General features: G+C 38.8%; 1 protein-coding gene across 1 annotated transcript in view; it reads left to right on the top strand.

The window, feature by feature from the left end:
• Positions 1 to 22,491, top strand: part of INSC (INSC spindle orientation adaptor protein) — a 134,125-nt gene that overhangs the window by 21,923 nt on the left and 89,711 nt on the right. Inside the window, exon 2 of the mRNA XM_065685879.1 lies at positions 16,844 to 16,937. Within this exon, the coding sequence (XP_065541951.1) occupies positions 16,844 to 16,937 (94 nt within the window). The remainder of the gene's footprint in view (positions 1 to 16,843; positions 16,938 to 22,491) is intronic.

The following is a 22,491-nucleotide window of genomic DNA, read 5'->3' as shown; positions in this document are numbered from 1 at the left end:
CGTTGTGTGAAGAGCTGCAGGTCAAGCAGAGATAGCCACTGGAGACTGAAACACCAGAGTATTGCTATTACTGTACTATTACTTGTATTGCTATAGACTCTAAAAGGTATGTCAAAGGGAGGGGATTTTTGAGTTCATGTAAACAATAATGGAGTAATCTTTGCCTATTAAATTGACATAGCATCCACAGTTTACAGTCACTGAGAAACCGGACTAAAATTTACTTAAAAATATTGGTTCTGGTAGAGCTAGATATTCAGATAAAATTTTCATAAGAGGGAGAAGGTAGCTAGCAAAATAAGCAATAAATGTTGAATTGCAGAAAATAGGCTCTGGAGCCTTTGAAATGTAAATTTTTTTGGGAATTCAGGAGCCACACATGTAGGAAGTCTTCTGAACAATTTGGTCAGCACTTTTGGATATAAAAGCTGACCTTTTGACCAAGGGTTTCATTATGCAGAAGCTTTAGAAGAACTGAAAAAAGAAAAAATAATCTCCCCCTCCTCCCTGACCCCTCTCCCGGCCCCCCAGCCCCAGCCCCCCGAGTTCTCCAGTCAGATGTATGATTCAAATACAGACTGGCTACAGTTGTATTTTCTGTAGCGTGTTTCTTGCAGACCCCTGGCAAACTTCATTTGCTGGCATAGGAAAGTCCAACTTGCATTAAACTTTGCAGGAGCTGTGCTGACTGAACTTGGCCTTCTGCCTGCAGAAAATTAAATGCATTGGCAGGTTAGCCAGAGGAAAGTGTTCTTCTATTTGGGGTGCTCGGCATTCATTCTGAGGTTCTCTGGGCTTGTGGAAAAGAGAAATGCTCCAAAATCTGGCCTAACCAGGAGCTTGGACAAATTGCATCTTCCTTTTTCCTCTCTGTATTAAACAGTAGGAGGCCTGAGAACTTTGCAAAACATGGTCACAGGCAGGCTCTGGATGAACAGTTAGACTTACCTGCACCTTGGACTTCATGTTTGTACCCATAAAAAGGAGAGAGCTACTTCTTTATTTAGTTTTTTTGAGGCATGGGTTTGACAGTGGACATCAAAGTCATGGTCTCAGCCTTTGTCCAGGTATGGTGGTCACACTAACATGTATACAGCAGGGATTCTAATGTGTGTGTTCATGCATGAAAACACACCCTTCAGTCCCTAGAAAAAAATGGAGAAATATGTGAATAGCTCTTTAAATCTAAGACTCTATTTGAGTTATTGCAGTGTGATCATGCATCTCCCTTCTAAGCTGTTTTAGCCCCAACCTGCACTTCTCTAGCTTGTCCTTTATTTGATTATTTTTGGGATGCAGTCCTGTTTCTGAAAGTGGGGTAGGCACTTAGCCGTATAAATCCCATTACAAAAAAGTGGGAATCAGAACTGCTCATGCTTGGTTGGTGTAATTTTATTATTTTTTTTCTGGGTTTTTTTGTTTGTTTGTTTGTTTTGTTGTATTTTTATTTTGTGTTTAAAAAAGCCCCATCAAAAAAATGTCATTTTGTGTTACTTGAAATCATGCTTAAAAGTAGTTCTAGAAGATGTTAGTAACCAGCATTCCTTGCATGACTTACTTATGAAGTGGGTAGAATTGTATTGTCTGGAGTTGCAACACTTCAGTCTCTCAGAATGTTTACAATAAAAATCTGATGTTGACAAGTATTGTGGAGTATATTTATTCTCTTGCTGTGGATTAAACAATTGATTCTGAAAGATTAAAATGCCCCACCTGCCTTCTTGCACACTTCTGTTTTGCCGTGTCAAACAATATAAAATGAATACTGCACTTCCCTCTATCTAATTGAATAATTTACTGTAAATAGCTGTCATTTACTTTAGAGCAGTTGGGGATCATTAGCCAAATGGATGTGAGTAAGTCATGCCTTTAATGCGTTAGAGGGGCCTAAAATGGAATCATCTAAATGGAACCATCAATACAGCATGCTGAATTAAGTCAGAGGCACTTAAAGCTTTAAGTCCTCTTTCTTGTAAATTACATGCTCCCTCGGCAGAAAGGTAATTGAGAACTTGCATAAAATATGGTATCTTTGTTTCAAAGCTTTATTTTTAATGAATAAAATACTACTATTTAGATAACATGATTGGTAGGTAGAACTGTGTTTTGGATTTCCCTTGTTTTAATTACCTCCCTCCTCTCTGATTGAAGTCTTCTTGCTTGCAAGCAGCTACTTGTGCTGACTAATATTGGCTCTATTCCGTAAATAAGTAAGATGAGAGGTAATAAAATATCTTTTCTTGACTTTTATGGGTATATGACCTGATAATTATTTCCAGAAGTTGGTATTTTGTGTATGTAATTTTAGAAAGATGCCAGTCAATCTTAACTCCTAAATGTACAATATGTTTTTGGCTGAAGTCAGTGGCAGGGCTGTCAGGTGCTCTAATGCATCTGTCCTTCTCATTGACCCCTCTTGGCCCCATCTAGTTCTTTCATTCAGTTCCCTGTTATCCTGGAAAAGGTTGGTTTTCAGTTAAAATTGGAAGCCATACTTTCAATGACATCTAAGAGGATGACTCAATATAGGTAGCAACTGTCTTGAGGTGTGAGGCTTAATTTAAAAATCATTTTAATTGTAATTTTGGTAGCTTGTATTATCCATAAGAATGTTCTTTTTTTGAAGTTTATTGAGGTCCCTCCAACCTCAACATTCTCTGATACCAGTTTCTGCGTCTCAGTGACTTTGTGGGAACAAGTGGCACATGTTTTACAAAAAAAGCCTTTCCCTTCTGAGCTTTTACTTGGCTCTGTTTTATTTTTCTAATCTTCTAGGGATTCTACAACATTAAGGTTCCTGACCTATTTTTCCACATTTATTCCCTGCTGAGTTCTTAGTCATCTCCTGTCAGTGATCAACCATTTCACTTTTTAAAATAATTTTTTTTGTTTTTGTGCACTAGGAATTCCACTCACACATATGAACTCTTAATTTCTTGGAATTAAATTTGGGCAGATACTTTAAAATCAAGTTAAGGTTCAAGGGCTGTAAATAAACAAAACCCCTTCCTTCCCTACCCCCCATTATTGCAAATTTAATCTGCCACTGTGCTGAATAGAGCAGAAAAATTTGATATGGAATTTGATATCAGAATATGGAGAGGTTAAATAACTTGCTGCTTGGCTGTGAGGAAGTTGGTGACAAACCTTGTTGTGGGAAGCAGAATTATATCCTTATTTTCATTCACTAGCTGTAATCATTGCCCTATGTTTCCAGTAACCATTTTTTTCCACTTCTTACTGAAATGTATGGGGTTTTTTTGGTGTTTTTTTTTTTTTTAAGGTAAATTTATCTTGTGCTTTGAAACTTTTCAGAATCTGCTTATGAATGGCTTTCACTTTTATTGAATGAGTCATGAGCTGAAAGCTCTGTCCTGTAGTTCCTCCATGAGTAATGCTTAGCATTTTCTTGGGTTCTCTTTTAGAAGACTATTAAATTAAAAGAAAAATCTGTTTTTTGATATCTTAATGGACAATTAGATGGCTGGGTCTCAGAACTGATTTACATTTACCATTGCAGGAACTTAAATATTTTCCTCCAATTTTAGGATGTCACTTTTTGCTTGCATGTATGTGTCACTGGCCATAGCTCTTACTTCTTTAAATAAATAAATACATTTTGTTTTTTAGGACTGCTGTGGAAGTTCTGATTCTGCTTTTGAGGAGAGTTTTTTACTAAGGTCTGTGTTGACAGTAGCTACCATAGCTGGCCCATGTACATATGACTCAAGTTATCTACTTAAAGTTGTGGTAATGAATATAGGTGGTGTGTGGTATCAGGAATCCTGCTCTTTCACCTGAGCACTGAATGAGAGAGGTCATGGCTTGTTCCCATGAAACTTCTGTGCTGAGTGTTGTCCAAATAATGCGTGCTTGCATGTGCAGTCCCTTCTGAAGGTGGCAGAGTGTCTCCCTGACTGCTCAGATGGCAGATCCTTCCTCTTGGATGCCAAGGCACAGGCACATCAGTAGATGGGTATTGGCAATATCTTCCAAGTTATTTGGCATGCCTGGCCCTCAAGTATTTACTGGTATAACATAAGTGTAATTGGCACAGGCGGTTCTTTGGATCCAGTTGATGTAAATGTTGGATAGTTGATAGCATCCCTAAGCTTAGGCACCCTGAAAGTATATTTGCAGGTGGAATATACACTTTATCCCCATGAGGGGTTACATACATGTATGTTCTCTTGCTAAGGCCAATTATTGGCTTTGGCTACATTTGGCAATATTGGAAGCTGATGGTTGTTTATAGATGAGCAGAGTTTTCTGAGGCTGACCATGAAAAATTGAGATGTATGAAACTTGCAAAAGTGAAATTCTCTCTAGAGGTGGTAGCTGGAAAAATGCTGTTATTTTAACAGTGAAGTGAGCTCTCTGGAGATATTTAGAGTTGACTTGGCTACTTTTGCAAATGGGAGATTGTTTGCCTCACAGCCCACGTAACAACACAAACAAGACTGAAGATAGAAGTTTTTAGGGCAATGGATGAGCTCTGTGATGTCTGGTAAGTCTTACTGCATTTGCATAAGAAATGGTCAACACCGGATTTCTGGGAATGGAAGTTCACGGAGAACTTTGATGCTTAAAGATGTCCTTGAGTTTTACTTGCCTTATGTGCCTGGAGAGTTAGTAGTGCACAGGCTTGTATTGGAAGGGTGTGAATGGACTGCTTTCTAAATGTGAATCCAATGTGTATCTATCTGACTTACAGTGAGGTACTGATGAGCAAGTTCTGCAAGGCTCAAGACAAAACTGATAAAAAAATGGTCACAGTTATGATTTTTTGTGGGGAGGAAATATCAAGTCTAGAATCTGAGCACTCCTAAGCCTAGTGATTAGGAATTAATTGAATTTGGCTGCTAATACAAAAGGTTGGCTCTGGGACCTTTACTTCCAACTAATTCTGGTGTATGTATCTATGTGTGCTATCAAAACTCATAATGAGAAATATTTATCAAAACATTATCCTTTTTCTGCATTGAAACTAATAGTGTTTAAAAAACAAATTCTCTTCTTCGATATTACTTTTTAGAAAATCATAAGAACAAATAATACAGCTGTCCTAGAACAGACCGGAATTCATTGTGTGCTCAAAACTTTCGTGCTGGTTCCTTTGTGTAAGATGCTACTGAGCATCATGTGAGAAGCACAGTCTGTTACTGTAGCTCAATACTGTAGCTCAGCTGACAGATGCAAAGTTACTGGTCCCCAGTAACTTGCTGTGTATCTGGGAGTTACTAATGAGAAAGGAGATACAGGCCATAAATTTTATACTTTCCAAATCTGGAGCTTTACTAAGTAAAAGTACTGCGACATGCTGATTGTCACTTTTTAAATCAAACTACACAGGTCTATTGAGCTACAATATTTATAGGAATGATACTGTGTAATAGAGTTACGATGTAAAATAGGGGAGATCTGTTAGATATAATGAAGAAATTCTTTACTGTGAGACTGGTAAGGTACTGGAAGCAGCAGCTCAAGGAAGCTGTGAATGCTCCATCCTTGGCAGTGCTCAAGGCCAGGTTGGACAGAGCACTAAGCAACTTGGTTTAACGGAAAGTGTCCCAGCCCATGGCAGGGGATTGGAACTAGATGATCTTAAGGTCCTTTCCAACCCAAACCATTCTGTGATTCTGTTACTTAGTATTGCTACAAGCTGATGGAGGATGTAGTGTTGACTCTACAGCATAGCTGGATTTCAGGTGAAAGGCCTAGCACAAAGCTCTTTGCTCTACATTGTTTTTGAACTTGTACTGAGTGTAAGTGGCAAACCCTGAAGCTCTCTAATTCCCATTTTCACTGAAAGTCATGCAGCCTTTTAATTGGTGGACACATTTCAGGAAAAGGGCATCCAGTTTTGGTCTGTTAGGATCAGTAATGTTATAAGCTCTCAAGTGTGGCATAGTTCTTCAACCGTATATCCATCATCTGAGCTTTACTTGCTAACAAACAATACTCCTCTCCTTGTGTCTTTTCCTATTGTTACCTGTGCTCTTCTCCTTGGTCCTTTCATACTAGAATTTCAGCCTATAAATTACGTGTGTGTATGGGGAAGGCAGGTGGAGAACATTAAAAAAACCCAAACAAAACCTCCAGAACAAACTAATAAAAAAGCCAAAAGTCTCCCCGCTGCCACCTCCCCCCCCAAAAAAAAAGAAGAAAAACAAACAACCCAACCCAAAAACTAATAAAATCCACCAAACAAACAAAAAAATGAAGCCTACCCCAAAATGAGAACTCTGACATTACATAATACCATTTGAACTTTTTCACTTGGCCTTCTGGAGTTCTGCAGTCAGAGGCTTGGGAGTGCTCTTGACACAGAGTTCAGCACATTGACTTGAAGTAGGCTTTGCGTTTTCTTGTCCAAGCTGTTCCCAAAACACAGATTGAGCTCTGGTGTAAATTTATCTTGATGTATACAGGCTGCAAGTCCCCCTGGGCCTTTAAATCTGCTAGGGATTTCCAGATGTTCTCTGGTCATGTTACACCTGCCCCTGAGACACTGAATACAGGAAAAATCCTACAGAGCAGTTTTGCCTCTAGTCCTGCTGGAGATACCTTATCTGCATTGCTATTACAGCTTTTCAGCTCCTTCATGTTTTCTGCGAAGGACAGAGGGAGAAGAAAATGTCTGATGTCTGTGGTGGTTCAAAAATAAATGCAGTATTTACTCCTTAAAAAGAGACAAATTCCACTGCTTCTTTATTACTCTAGCTATGTGGAGAATTATAATCACTAGGCAATGTTGCTCTGTTAATAGGCAGTCTGAAAGTGTTAATTTGTTATTAAAGAAATAAAGCAAGAAATAAGAACGCTTAAATGTTGCTGTAGGCTCAAATGTTCATATTTCTCTGTGTAGCTAATTTCATAAACACTCTGATCTTGTTTTTTGTTCTTATAAGAAGTTTGTGTTTGTTTACAGTATTTATTGTTCCTATCTAGAAAAGATATGCTTAAAGGTAGAGGTAACAATTAGTATGAAGATAGCTTAGTGGAGAAAAATCACTGTTCAGAGAGCCTGGATCCTTGAAGGTACATAGCTCAACCACACTTACTTTACATTTTCCTTGGTGTGTGTTGGCTCGTCTTGTATACTTGTCAATAAATTGGATATCCTGTGCTTGTATTCTGCTGAGTTAGCTTATTAGCAGGCAATAGTTTGGACATCTCTTATTTCCTTTCTTACACTCTAACTTTTCTGTATAGTGCTCTGATGTATTTTTCTTTCTTTTCCCCAGTATGTAGAGGAAAGGGAAAAAATATGATAGATGTTAGTGGTAGAAATAGCAAGTTTATTGGTAATTCATATAGAAAGCTTGTTCAATGACTAGAGTGACCGATTCTTGGCCTTTTGTGTTTATGTTGACTTCTAGGTAAATATATGTTTGTGTTGGCCTAAAGCTGGTTTTAAGGTCTTCGGATTTATGACAAAAAAGGTGCAATTGGATATTAACTCTGTATAATGAAAACCTTAATGGCAAATATTGTGAAAATACCATGACTGTTTACCATTCAATGCCTTGTGATACTTCCAATAGAGACTCGGTTAGTGTGGGTTGTGACCTGAATTAATAATATTATTTTGCTCATCTCTGTTAAAATGTCAGATTTTTTTTTTTTTTTTCTTTAGAGGAATATCAATGTAAGTCAAGATGTCTTTTAGACTACCTGTCTGATTGGAATGGATATTAAGAAAGATAAAATCTTTCCATTACAGTAAAGAGATCATATACAGTCATGTGCAAAGGTATTATTGATGTATTTCCTTGCAACAACTGAGCTACTTATGTAGCTCCTTACTCTTTTCCCTTCTCTGAAGTTGTTGAAGTTGTTGTCTTCTCAATGTGTTTATTTAGTGTTCCTAGTATTGAACTAGGAATTGAACTATTGAACTGAGGAACTACTCAATTTGTACTTGTCTCACATTCAACTTTGGGTAAGTCAACTTCTTGTTTCTCTATTTCCTGCCTAGGTATGGAGATGATTTTCTTTTCTCTTTTCATTTTAAGCTCCTTTTGGATTTTGTTTTTATTTTTGTAGGGGAAGTAATGCAGTTACAGCCCAGGATTCATTACACTTAGAAGCCTCCTATTAACAAACAAGAGAAAACCCTGATATTCTGTTGGCACTTCTGAGCAGTATAGTCTAGTCTACACTTGTACAGGCTTGTATAACAATCTCCGCTAACTATCTTTTTGTGCCCTACATAATGGCTCATTGAAAAAACAGCCTTTTTATTTCTGATCTAACACAGAGACTGGCAAGACAGAAGATCCTACCTCCCGTTGAGAAGATGAAATCCCTTAGACTGGATGCTGTTTGCATGTAGCTATGGTGTCAAGGGAAATCAGACCAAATCAGGGGCTTTTCACTTGAATTTATTTATTGGCAATCAACACAAACCTCTGATCCATAATACAGGTGCTGGGGGAAGTACGACAGAGCTTCCAATCTGTCCTCAGCAGCCACTGTCTTCAGGGAGACCTGCAAGGCTGAGGTGATGCCGGCAGTCGTTTCCTCACAGCTCTCTTCAAGGTGGCTGCAGCCTTCTTGCAGTCCCCCTCACGGAGGCTTCAGGTCCCTGCTGGGCGCAGCCCCGAGGCTGCTGCCCTGTTAGTGCCCTTTTGGCTGGGCTTACCTCAGGACTGTCTGGAACCAGTTCCAACCGGTGGGCAGCAGATGGGGGTTCCCCTCACAGGCGGTGCGGGGGCCCTCAGAGCCGCACCTGTGAGGTAATGAATCTGCAGCTGGTGAGTCCCCTGCTGCTGCCCTATATCTAGCAGGTGCAGAAAAAAATAAGCAAACCCCAATACACAGTAGAGAGGGGAGGGACTTGTTTTTTGGTCTGACAGCTGATGAGTGTCTCGAAGAGGAAAACCCTTGTATCATGTAGGGGCTGCTGATGCAGGCACCGCCATGGCTGAGAGCAATCATGGTGAGGAGAGCCAGTGCACAGATCAAACAGCTAAAGCCTGTCTGTTTCTCTTCAGAAACACCTCTGGAACCAAGAGGTAGTGACCAGGAACAGCGATGCCCCTATTGTGAGCGTTTGAATTGAGATTTGTGTTGGTGCAGGTGATGTTCAATTAGCTACTTGGCTTATTTTAAGAAGGGAGAGGGAAAGCACTATGCAGCCTGTCAGAAACCAAGGGAAGTGTAAGTACAGGGAACTGTACTTCTCAGCATTTCATGGTAGCAAGCTGCATTAATGTTGCTCTGAGCACCAATAAACATTTTTATGTGGTGATTATTCTGTATCCCATAAAAGATAAAATATTGCTCTGGAGTGCAGCAACTTGCCACCTATTATTCAGTTCCTGAACCTCAAAAGCAAATTCTTTTCCAGTGAAACTGCCTCTAAAATGCTAATTGCTAGAAATGTGGCCACTAATCAGTTTGCTCCAATAATACTGCCATCTATATAAACTGGTGTGCCCCTCCAGAAGGGGAGATTTTAAAGACTTTCACTGGTAAGATTTTTGTTTTTAAAAAAGATGCCAACTAAGTGTTTAGTCCAGTGGCTTTTTGACAAAAATAATTTTAAGGGGAGGAGGGGAGAAAGATTAAAATCTGTAATGCCCTTCTCTATCACCTGTTTAAGTAGTTTGTGATAATGTAAATGCTATCTTTCTAGAGATTTTATATCTAAATGGGAAAGCTTGCTAAAGGTACATTGTAAGAAGGCCCATGCCTTAGCAAAAGGACTGACTGTAATGCATGTGATGACATTCCTGATCTGTGTCATGGAGAAAACTGGATTACTTGGGTAACATGGCCTATGCTTCCTGTCCCAGTTCAATCAGATCTTCTGGTTGCATTGCAGATATTCTACTTCGTGTGTCTGCATATGATCCACTTGCTAAAACAAAGAAATTGAATGAGCTATCCAACATCTCTTGCTTTAAAAGCAGATTTTTTTCATTGTGGTTATTATAAATTAAAAATTGTATATGTTCAAGGAGAATGTTCTGAAGGCTCCAAAACCAGAAAGTAAATGAAGGAATCAAACTCTGTATGCATATGAATGGGACTGGCTTCAGCTGTCTTTCTTACTTTTTTAATTCCCCCTTCCCCCCCCCCAGGATTTGCAGTTAGCAGTGTTGCACTTGTTCTGTCTTAACATTTACCAAGTGATGTTCTTTATCTGTACATTTCAGGATAATCTGTTTGAACTGAGACAGGTTTTTATTTGCTTCTTTTCCTTCTCCCCTGTATGTTCCTAAGATATAGCTGTGTACAGCAAGGCAAAGATGAGAAAAAGAGAACACCAAAGTAGTACAGACTTCAGTTTGAATGAATGTATATTTTAAAATGTCATGTGTATTTATATTATATAATATAGTACGCACACACATATATGTATATGTATATCTCCAAAGCCAAGTTGGATGAGGCTTTAAGCAACCGAGTCTAGTGGAACATGTTCCTGCCTATGGCAGGGGGTTGGAACTAAGTGATTTTTAAGGTCCCTTCCAAATCAAACCGTTTTGTGGTTCTGTGATATATAAAAAGGGATATTGTCACAGAATCACAGAATCACAGAATCCCAAGGGTTGGAAGGGACCTCAAAAGATCATCTAGTCCAACCCCCCTGCAAGAGCAGGGTAACCTACAGTACATCACACAGGAACTTGTCCAGGCGGGCCTTGAATATCTCCAGTGTAGGAGACTCCACAACCCCCCTGGGCAACCTGTTCCAGTGCTCTGTCACTCTTACAGTAAAGAAGTTCTTCCTGATGTTAACGTGGAACTTCCTATGCTCCAGTTTACACCCATTGCCCCTTGTCCTATCACTGGATATCACTGAAAAAAGCCTAGCTCCATCATCCTGACACCTACCCTTCACATATTTGTAAACATTGATGAGGTCACCCCTCAGTCTCCTCTTCTCCAAGCTAAAGAGACCCAGCTCCCTCAGCCTCTCCTCATAAGGGAGATGTTCCACTCCCTTAATCATCTTTGTGGCTCTGCGCTGGACTCCTTCAAGCAATTCCCTGTCCTTCTTGAACAGAGGGGCCCAGAACTGGACGCAATATTCCAGATGCGGCCTCACCAAGGCTGAGTAGAGGGGGAGGAGAACCTCTCTTGACCTACTAACCACTCCCTTTCTAATGCACCCTAAGATGCCATTTGCCTTCTTGGCCGCAAGAGCACATTGCTGGCTCATGGTCATCCTCCTATCCACCAGGACCCCCAGGTCCCTTTCCCGTTCACTACTTTCCAGCAGGTCACCCCCCAACCTGTACTGGTACATGGGGTTGTTCTTCCCCAGATGCAAGACTCTACACTTGCCCTTGTTAAATTTCATCAAGTTTCTCCCCGCCCAACTCTCCAGCCTGTCCAGGTCTCGCTGAATGGCAGCACAGTCCTCTGGTGTGTCAGCCACTCCTCCCAGTTTTGTGTCATCAGCAAACTTGCTGAGGGTGCACTCAGTTCCCTCGTCCAGGTCATTGATGAAAATATTAAACAGCAGAGATAGACTTGTTTAAAATGAGCTCCTTTCACTTCAGAAAATAGAGAGAAAAGATAGGAAGAAATATGCATTAAAAATAAAACCCTGTATAAGTGAAAATGGATTCAGCTTGCAATTGAAGTGTAAGGTATAAACTACTCAGCAGTGCTTCCTGTTAGATTATTGGTTCTGCAAGAGCAGCTACCGTGAATGAATTATGCAGGTAGTGCCTGTTCCCACCTCTTTCTCATCTAATTTTAATTTTGCATTCAGGGAGTGTGGTACATGCATCTGTGTATGTAATCCCATGCTAATACAACCCATTTTAATGCATCATTTTAAGAACTCTTCATTATTTCTTACTCCTGGTTTTATATCTGCTTAGATTTGTGACACCCATCTTAATTCTGAGTCGGCTTTTACTATTGTAATTAATTCATGCCTATATAAGCCTGTTATAATGCGAAACAGCAATGGGATCTTGAGTCCTGAAATGGTTAGTGTGAAAAACTTCTGATGGACCAGATGTGTTGCTGAAGGACAGAGTGTATGTATTTACTTTCTGACCTATCACATAAAAGCTGTCAGAATTTTGCTCTTAATTTGATTTGTAGCATTCCATTAACAGTCATTCTGTGTATCAGGAGAATAATAACTAACGATTCCCAGACTCCCAGAATTATAAAATAAGGACAGGCACTGTTTGGCTGAACAGAGATTGTCCTGTGCTGCAGACAGGAGCTGTTTGTATTAATCAAGTGATATCTAGTCTGAAATGACTTTTTGCTAATGACTTCTTATTCCCAGGTTAACCATATTATTTATAGGTAACATGTTCTTCTCATTCTGGTGATTATTAATTATCAAGGGCTAGATGCATGGATTTCTGTCTTCCAGAAAGAGAAATCATGCTCTTGATTGACCTTGTTTTAAGATATTCTCCGTGTTGAAATTATGATCTTAAGGGTTAGAAATGGGGTGGCAGAATTTCATGGACTTTTTTGTTTGTTTTAAGCCTTTACAAGGGTGGACATGTGTGCAGTGAACAAGCTCAAAAATGTGATTTTTAACTGTGTGAATTTCAGGGCTTAATTATTCAGGCCACCATTTGTGATGAAAAGCATCTTTAGGGCCACCAATAGTAGCTTAAATGAGTCACGCTTATTTCCCCTTGAATATGTGCTGGTACTGTGATACTTCTGGATGTGGATGTATTTCTATTGGAATTCTGACTACTAGAATCCTTCTAATTTCTGGCTGGTTGAATGAACATGTTGAATGATGGAGAAGAAATTAAAATGGGAGATTTTGAAGATGGAATTCATTGTTTCTGCTAGAAAACATCATTTGTAGGATGCTAATAAGCCACTTTGCACTATAGAAGCTGCTCACCAATGCAGAATGGAGCAAGAGGAAGCTGCCAGCAGGGAGTTCCTGTAAGGCAGGAGTCTGCTGTTGTGGAAACAGTGGTTTAACAGCTCCTAGCCACGTGCTGTGCTAAGGAGGCATTTCACAGGTTTCATAGATGCTTTCAAGCCTGGTGTAAATTAGGATGAGACTCTCATTCTTTAATTTATGGGTGGAGTAGTTTAACTGTTCTTCAACCTGTTTTTAGTTCTCTCTGTCAGATGTCAACACCAGGGCCTGGCTCTTGTGCACAAACACCTCTTCTTGGTGGTGTGTCTTTTTGGTTGGCTGGTTTTGGGGTTTTGTGGTTTATTTTTTGTTTGTTGTTATTGGGTTGTATTGTGAGGTTTTTTGTAAGGTTTTGCTTTTTTTTTTTAGAGTGTTTTTTTACCAATGAAGGTCACATCCTCTACTGACACTGTTTTTTCTGTGAACAATGTTTACATGCTCTTTCATCTGTGATGTTTTGTTTCCATCTTGTCTAGTAGTTCTCTGAAAGAACATTTTGGCTGACTGTCCTTCATGGGAATGAAATGTGGTTTGTGGTCTGCTTATCTATATCTATCCAGTAAACATGAAGAAACAACGTCTTAAAATCTAATTCAGTGTTGACATGACAAATGACAAAGAAAGATGAAGGACAGAGAGAGACTGCTGCTTTGGATATATCTAATTCCGCATGCGCAAACTGGTGTCTATGAAAAGAGTTAAACCAATTACAAGTCATTATCTATAACTGCAGTACAAGTCTATGTGCAGAAATTTATGTAAATTTCTATATAAGATATTAAAAAACCCCACAAGAGTGACTATTTTATTTCAGCTTAAGTGTCACCCAGGCTTGTACCAAAATGACCAATATTGTGAACTACAAGTAGCATTATTTTTTCATACAAGTTTATCTAGACAGCATCTCTGATCAGCTGTGTGCCTCAATCAGTGGCCACTTAAGTCAGGGGAAACAACCATTAACTTCTCCTGGACAGTTTTGCTGATACCGGCTATTAGTATGTTTACACTTCATAAATGTGAGTGCATGTATATACATGTGTAGCATATAACAAAGCATATATATATATGTTTTATTCAATTAAGTCAGAGGAGCATCTTTCAAACGGTCATTAGGAGCAAGGTGTCTGACTTCAGGCACTGCTTCAGATCTGTAGCTCTGCTTGCAGTCACACTGTTTCCACGATCTGTGAGGAAGCAGCTATTGGAAAAGGTTAAGACATGTCTCAATCTTGTAACCTTGAGTGCATGCAACCTGTTCTCCTTTGGGTTTTTTGTTTGTTTTTGTGGAAGACAAAATATTTGATACTCTGAAAGTTTTTTGCTTTGGTTTGAGGTGATGCTTAGGAAGTAACCTAAATAGTCAGTTATATTAGGAGACCTTCCTCTTAGGACTGTTGTCTAGAGCTCAACGCTGTGTTGTGGCCTTTAATAAAATAAAAAGCAGCATTAACCAAACAGAAGGGTTCATCAGACCTGTCAGGATCTTTACTAGGAAATACAGTTGCCTTTTTCTTACACTGAAAACTGAACAACATCTGCATTGAGCACCATGATTTCCCAGCATATGCAGGAGCCATTCTGAACATGACCAGAAGCTTGTTACCATATCAGCAGCTGGGTCTCCAACCTCTTTTGTAGTCACAGGTTTAGGTGGGCTAGTGTGGCACTTTTCTGTCCCTTGGCAGACTTCCAGATGCTTGGGAAGAGCATTTCATCATGTTGTCAACAGTAACCATGGGCTTAAATATTTGAGCTAATATCTAATTGTAGTGTGGGCTGTTTGGTTAAGATACTGGTGCAGCATTTTGTTATTGTTCCTGGAGGGTAAGTGACTCTAAGGAGGAGTTGATCTTGTCTTTAAAGGCTCTTGACCATAATATAAATGTGTGTTTTGTGGGAAGACAGTGTATAAAAAACTGCATTTTTGTCAGGTTTCTAATTTATGGAGAACAGTGACATGCAATAATATAATTTATGTGTGTACATTGTCACTGGTTAAAAGTAATGGAATACAAGCAGATGTTTTGATTTTTATAAACAAAAGTTGTTAGTAAGCTGAGCTAATGGTGAAGTAGCTAGAGCTTGCCAGAGGGAAGATGTTGATTTTGTGTTAGTAGCATAAGAAGGTAAATCCTGCGCCTGATGCTGAGCGGAAAAAGATAGCTAGCGTCAATGAAGTCTGTACTTCTGAAGGCTGAAAGACTGTTTTCTCAGTCCTTTACACACTAGGAGGTAGGAGAGGAAACTTCATCTTTGAGATTAAGATTTTATGCAGATGTGTTTATCTTTGATTAATGGTATCTTCCTCAAATGAAGACAGTGGTAATCATAATTATTGGAAGTAGCCCATCTTAAGTGTTTTTGATAAAGACAAAAAAAAAATCTACTAGTAAAAGTAAATGAAGATAGCCTGTTTATTCCAGTTGTTAATGAAATCTCTGCATCATATGATGATGCTTTCAAAAAACCACAAAAACAGTAAGCTTGCTTTTCAAATCTTGATGTGTCATGGGAGCAGAAGTATACGTACTAATACCTTCATACTTGGGCATATGAATTTTCAAGCAAAATCTATCAAAAACCTGCCATCTTGTTAAATCAGAGAATTCAGTAACACTTAAACCACCTTTCTTATCTAAACAGATTCTTCTCACAGATTTAAATATACTGCTTCACAAGATACATGGACTAAGATGGTTCAGGGTAACAACACTGCAGAAGTAAGCAGGTGTCTGATAGTGGACAGAGCATGTGAATACATCACTTTGGTTGTGATACTTTAATGTACTCAGGACAGTTTGTGAGATCGGGACAGGGAGAAAGGACAAAACCATACATCAACAATGAGATCAGTTTGCTGGTAGAGACACTGAGGACCAGCTTGTGTCAATTAGGAACAATTTAGAGTGGCAAATATCTTAAATGTTGGCTGACTCAGCTTGCAGAATGTAGACAATGACCAAATGACAGAATTTCAGTAGTGGCTACATCAAAAACATTCTGCCCTAGCTGGTGACACAAACAGCATCAAGTTCCTGTGTAAAGTATTTTCTTCAAGAGTGAGAGCCATTGATCTTGGGTTTTTCTTCAGATGCGTGAAAACATAATTTTCCCCACTCTTCCTGTCTCTTTCTCCAAATTCATTCATTCATCTCTTAGTTCTTCTTGAGTCATGGATTAATCTTTTTCCTTCAAATATATCCTATTACTCCGTTAGTTTTCCTCTGGCCAGGTAGGTGAGTGGGAATGACTTCACCTTTTTCGGTAGAATAAATCCTCCCTGGCTTGTGTTGAGAATATACATTGACCTATAGTAAGTAAGGCCCTGATGTAAGACAGGACAAATTAAAAGTAGGGAGATGGCACTTTGTATGTGTGCGTGAAAATGAGGAGCTTCCTCCTCCTTTCTTGCCTCTTTCTACGACAATAGTGTTTGGATGTGTCTCTTAGTTACCAGGTAGAAAGGAAAAACATGGAGGAAAGATGTATAGAGCTTTTCAAACTGATAAAACAAACTTGTTTAACATGGAAGGACCCCGTACTTCAGTGACTTAGACATCAAGGACCTTTCTCAACATGTAGTACTAAATGATCCTGAAACCACATGAACATACACTTGCTTTCTCTTGCAGTTTTTATCACAATAACCTGAAGAATAACAATCATACTAATAGTTCAAGTTAATTCAAAATAAATGATGCTAAAGAATAACTTAGAAATGTTCAGCCCAAATAGCTATGATCTGTGCAGTAGTCCAGGAAGTTCAGGAATATGTGGACCCTGTGTTGCTTATGTTCTTAACGGCCTTTGTTATCTGTTGGAATTGTGTGGTAGCCTGAGGGAGAGGCTTTTGTATTGTTTATGATGAGCTCCACAGATCAGTAGGAGAATGCCATGCCACCCTGGACTGAAGAGACCTGGGTTTCCCTATGTTTACTAAACAAGTGTTTGTTTTCTTTCTAGATTCCAGCCTATGGAGAAGTGCATGTAAGAACAGGATAAATATGGCTTTTAAGGGTGAGGACCACTTAGATTCCCTTCCATTACCAGTTCAGCGGTAAGTGGTACAATCTGTCATCCAGGCTTGAGTGCTTAAATGTCTCTAAGGCTGCAGCTGCACTTTTCTTTGAGGATCCAAATATGCTTAAAACCTCACTTTTAATGTGGAAATCTGGAATGCATTTCTCTAGGCATTTGCAAATTTGCATACCTGAAGTCTGGTAAATTGTGGCAGTGAATATCCAGCCATCATTTTAAATGGATGAACATGTTTGCAGTAGAGATGTGACTCTATTTACTGCATCAGTTCTCTGTCATGATGGAAATCACTGGAACTTACTGTACTCTGTGAAAACTGCTGAACACTATAAATGAAAATTTCTTTAACCTGGTTGACTTTCTTCAGGTTCAGGTATATGATATGGTATATGATACGAAGTTTATAGTATAATCTGTCCGGCCTCTGGTGCCCTCGTGGGACCAAAGACATTGGTGATTATACTAATCAACTGTTTTTGAAAATCTGGCTGTTGGTTGGCATTTAATAGCTGTATCTGCATAGTATATTTTCACTTTAGCAAAATGGACATTCTATGAAAAGAAAAGAATAATACAATAACCTTTTGCATTCCCATAGAACTACAGACTTCATGTGTGGAACAACGGGGTTTGTGTTGTGTTGTTTGGTTGGTTGGTTGATTGTTTTTTTTTTTTTCTAATTTATTTTATTTTTGGGTAGTTATCTTTTGGGTTTTTTTTTTTTGGGGGGGGGTGTTGTATGGCTACTGAATGCAGAAATAAAATCAGAAATAAAAAGGATTTAAATGTCAGTCGTTCTAGTCTTCTTTCTTCAGGTCAGGTTGTAATATTTTATTGTAATTAACTGGCTACTGATATGCAGTCTCAAAAATGAGAAGCTTTTCTTCATCAGGAATTTTATATTTCTCCACCTTTTCCTACCCGAGTCTTCTAGCAGATACTTTGGTAATGCCATTAAGCTCACAGTCATAGTAAGACTGCATGAGTATATTGTCTTCTGGAAGAAATGCTATGTGGAGGATCATAGTTTGGGGATCCCAGGTGCCAAGGTACTGTTCATTAGATTCTAGCTGTAACTGTAACTGGTACTGTTCATTAGATTCTAGCCAAAACTTGCTCTGGAAATAAGTGAGTCCTAGAAGTCCTGAATAGCCAAGCATGGAGTGGACTAGAATAAACAGCAATGAGGTGTCCCATTATACTTACGAGTTTAATTTTTGTTCATGGGATGGAGCTATGGAATATTACTTTGGATGCACATAATAGAGAAGACAGACTAATGACTTTACCATGGAAATGCTCAGGCTAACCAATAGTCAGATAAAGTGCCAGACATCCAGGTTAATTGCTTGCTTCTACTGGGTTTCAGAAGCTGAATCCTGGATAAAAAGTCAAAGAAGCTGTTAAAGCCAACTGCTGTGCCAAGAATATAGGTTTGCAAAAGGGTCAGTGAAGTCTCTTACTGTAGTAGAAAACTAGCTGCAAACAGAACCAAAGGCAGTAGGTCCTGTTGATGGCAAGTGTTGATGGTGGCAAGTTTTGTGTGCGAATACAAAAACTGAGGAAGTCAGCTGCAGACTGGAAACGTGCAATAGTATGCAGCTCTCAAAGGAAGCAGCAGCACAGAACTGAAAGCACTGTATTATGTAAACTAGAGATTTCTGGAAAAGGAAACTACTTTCTGGTCAGTTCTACTGCATTCAGGGAAGCAGAACTCTGCCATACTATATGAACAAAACCATTTCACCTTATATCCACTATGCACTATGATGTATCTTAGCACAGGAAGTGATCTGGAGAACTGCCATGTAGTACGCACTATATTCCGGCAAACAGCTTGGTTCATCAGGGCAATTCTATATAGTAAAATTTAAAAATAAATACAGTCCCCCACCCCCAAGAACATATAAAGCTCTTATTTTCTGCATGTGTTTTGAAAGAGAATCCTTTTGCCTTTTGATGAGGGCTATTTCAGAGAAAGCCCATGCAACAGAATGGGCAGACTGAATCTGTCAGTGGTCACAGGTGTGAAGGCACAGGGAAGGCTGGAACTGAAAATGAGGAAATGTGTTTTTACCCTTATTTTTTCAGAAAGGACATTGTGTGGACTAGATCAATAAAATCCAGGAATTGTACGAAATGCTTTTCTTGATTATTCTTTTTAATATTCAACATAATAGCTCTTCCAAAGAAATGGGATTTATGTGAGATTAAGTTTCTCTGGATTAGATAAAGGTGTGATATGGATCCTATAGGGAATTTAAAAGGGTTATGTCAGGTTTCAAAATACAAGATGCAAGTATATATTTTTATTGATCCTGCAACCAAGCCTAGAATGTATGTCTGTCCCAGAATTCCAGTTCATGCTCTTGCTTTTTGTGAGAGGGACTCGAAGGCATGTACTGTTGTGTGCTGTCACAGGGAAAAGTTAACACAAATCCAAGGGATGTTAGTCCTGTGCAGCATCACAACCATGTCTTGTTTCATATTTAGTTTAGATTGTTTCAGAAGTAGACACATCCCCAAAGAATACCTGTCTCCAAAGGAAAAGTGTACCATACATATACAAACTGATTTCAAGTGTTTCCACAGCAATTCTAGTCAACAGTTATCCTGTCTGTGTAAGGAAATTAGAACTGAGGCCTTATGCCATATCTCTGTGCTGCATGAGTTGTTGTTTATGCTCTTCTTCATCCCCAGATTTTGTGGGAATTCAGAGTTTGTATTGGAAAGTCTCTAGAGTACTGAGTCACTATTCTAGTGGTTTTCTAATGTACTGAGAGACCTAATTTCTCTAATTGGCACCTAGACTGCTGTGGATACAGTATTTAAAACTATATAGTATCTGGTGGAGGGGAAAAGAAACCCAACCAAATTATTGTTATAGGAACTTTATTTTCCTGTTTCAGAGAGTGAGGAACTTACAATCAGTGACAGTTTTGTGTCTCAGGAGAGAAAACATTTTGAAACCAGTTTTATAAAACAAATTGATCTAGTTACTCTCCAAAAAATGTCAGTAGTCCTGTGAAGAGCACTTGCGCAGGACCATGAAAAATAATGTTGCCGTCAGCGATGGCCAGTTCACTATAGCATGTGTAGTGTGTATATTTTCCTTAGTTACGCATATATATCCACATTCTGCAGTACAGCTATTTCAGTATAGCTTTGGAAAAATGTTGTGACCATTTCCTCACATCTTTCTATTGGTATTGTTTTTCCATGTTTCTGGTGAATTTTTCCAGATCTAAAGCCAATGTAGAAGCTGTGTTTCTCTTCTGTCCCTGCCCCTCCTCTTGTATAATAAAAGTTATTTGGCTTTTTTGTTTTCTTTAAGTTAAAATTGTAATTTGCACAGTTACTTTTCACTGTAGTCATGGTTTCTTGTACTTTCTAGATTGAATCGCAAACTAAACATTTAGGGTGCTGAATCTGAAGTTATTCAGCTAAATAAAAAGTGCTCATAACAAAGTGAAACAAGGCACAGTTTTTTGCTTCTTGGATTACATGTTAACTCCAGTGTGGCAATTGTGAAAAATACAGTATGATGAGGCATTTTCTAAAGAGGAATAAAGGTTTTTATGGAAATTAAATAAAAAAGACCACAACTGCCACAATAAAAAAAAAAAAAAACAAAACAAAACACCAACAAACCAAACCCCAAAAAACCAAACCTAAGCAAAAACAAATAAAGCAAACAAAACCAACCAACTAAACAAAAAAACAAACACAAAACCTTATTCTTGATGAAAAAGCTTGCAATTTAGCCTGCATGTCTTGGAAGTACTCTCAGAAATGAAGTGGGCAGGGGGGCAGAGAGAATTTTTCTTCCTGATCTTCAGAAATGCAATGCTGCTGGACTGTTTGATACATTGTCTAAGCATCCTTAGAGCTTCAAAAATCAATGGTGATACTGGTGGTTATGATTTCAACTCACATAAAAAGGGCAGTGGTGACTATTTAAATGTTTGAGAGTTTTTGATTGTTTATGGAAGTTCAATACTTTGAATATGAGGACCAGGAAGATAAACCCAAGAGGTGTCTATAGTTCTTTTTTCCTGATTTCAATACTATAATTATGTGGTTTTCTGGTATAAGCTTGCGTTATCACTGGGGTATAGGTGAAATTTTTTGTCACTCCTTCAGGTGAAAGTAATGAGTCAGAGAAAGTAGACAAGCCTTTCAAATCTAGGTACTTGTGGTTAAGTCCTTTGTAGCATTTCATCTCTCAATCTCACTTCCTCAATTGGATACCCCAATGCAAGAAAAGTTTGCCATAAGGGACTTCTGTGGAAGTGGCAGAAGTAGTATCCAGGTTTCCTGTCTTCCAGTTCTTAACCAAAAGACAGACCTTCCTCCTTTTGTTACTTTCTTCCTTTATTTGTTCAATTAAAGATCTGAGTCCTATGAAAGAACAATATGAATGAGGTCATACCGTGCGTATTTATAGTGTAAGATTGCTCTTTCAAATGTATTATATATCTGCAGGTGTTCTTGTAACTTTTCTAGAGGATCTGCTTAGGTGTCCCATTGTATAAATCAAGATCTATGTGCACTCTGCCAATAAGAATGTGTTAAGAGTATCTATCAGCTCCTAAGAAATCTGACTTCATTCCTTTATGCCTTTTGGGTTTTTTTGGTTTTGTTTTTTTCACCTACTTTGTTTGTCCTAAGCCTATTTTATTTCTTGCAGTGCTATTTTTCCATATCTGCATGGAGATCTATTCACTGTGCATGCACACTCTGGTGAAAAGAACTGTACAAGCTGTAGCAACTACGTGTGATCTGCTCACTATGCAAGAGATGGAAGTTACTGAGGGAAAGAAAGCAATCTGAATCAAGCAAACACAAACCCCTCTCCCCCAGCCAACCAAAAAAACCCCAAAACTCAGAACAAAACCTGGGAGTTGGTGTTTGCCAGTGTCGTACGCATAAATCGGTATGTTCTTAAAGTTCAGACTTGAAACTTTTTCCCAAAGTAATAATCTGTGCTTCTCTAACATGCAGCAAGAGCAGGGCTTTAGAAATTCTGTGTGAGAAGCCACCCACATAGTTGACACAGAAGCTTAGCAACATACCTATTGGTGGCCCTAGAATTAACAGTAGTGTAAGGTACAGAAAGCTAAAGCAGAGAGCCACCAAGTTGTGTGGTATAAAAATTTGAGATCAGTTTGTCTTGGTTATGAGAGAAAATACTTTTCCTCAACTGTATTTCCCTGTCTGATTATATGTAGAGACATGAAATTGGTATGTGGAAATTTACAATGTGTTTGTCCACTTAGATCCAGGGGGAACTGGGGATGACTTGGGGTGGGGTTAAAGAGTGAGGACTTGCAGTAAAAGAGAAAAAAATATTGATTAGTTTCAAAGTCCAAGGAAAACACTGAAAGATTTAAGGAATCCATAGTGAGAGAGAGCCCAAGCCTTTTATTTTTTCCGTGCAGATGATATGAACTGGAATACCATCTTGTTACAGACTTCAGGGAATTCTGGATGAATTCATATCCAGAAGGACCTTGACAAGCTGAGAGGGGGGCCCATGTGAACCTTATGAAGTTCAGCAGTGCCAAGTGTGA

Source organism: Lathamus discolor, chromosome 6, assembly GCF_037157495.1.
Source record: "Lathamus discolor isolate bLatDis1 chromosome 6, bLatDis1.hap1, whole genome shotgun sequence".
In the NCBI taxonomy this organism is placed as follows: domain Eukaryota; kingdom Metazoa; phylum Chordata; class Aves; order Psittaciformes; family Psittacidae; genus Lathamus; species Lathamus discolor.
This window is presented reverse-complemented; position numbering and strand designations above follow the sequence as displayed.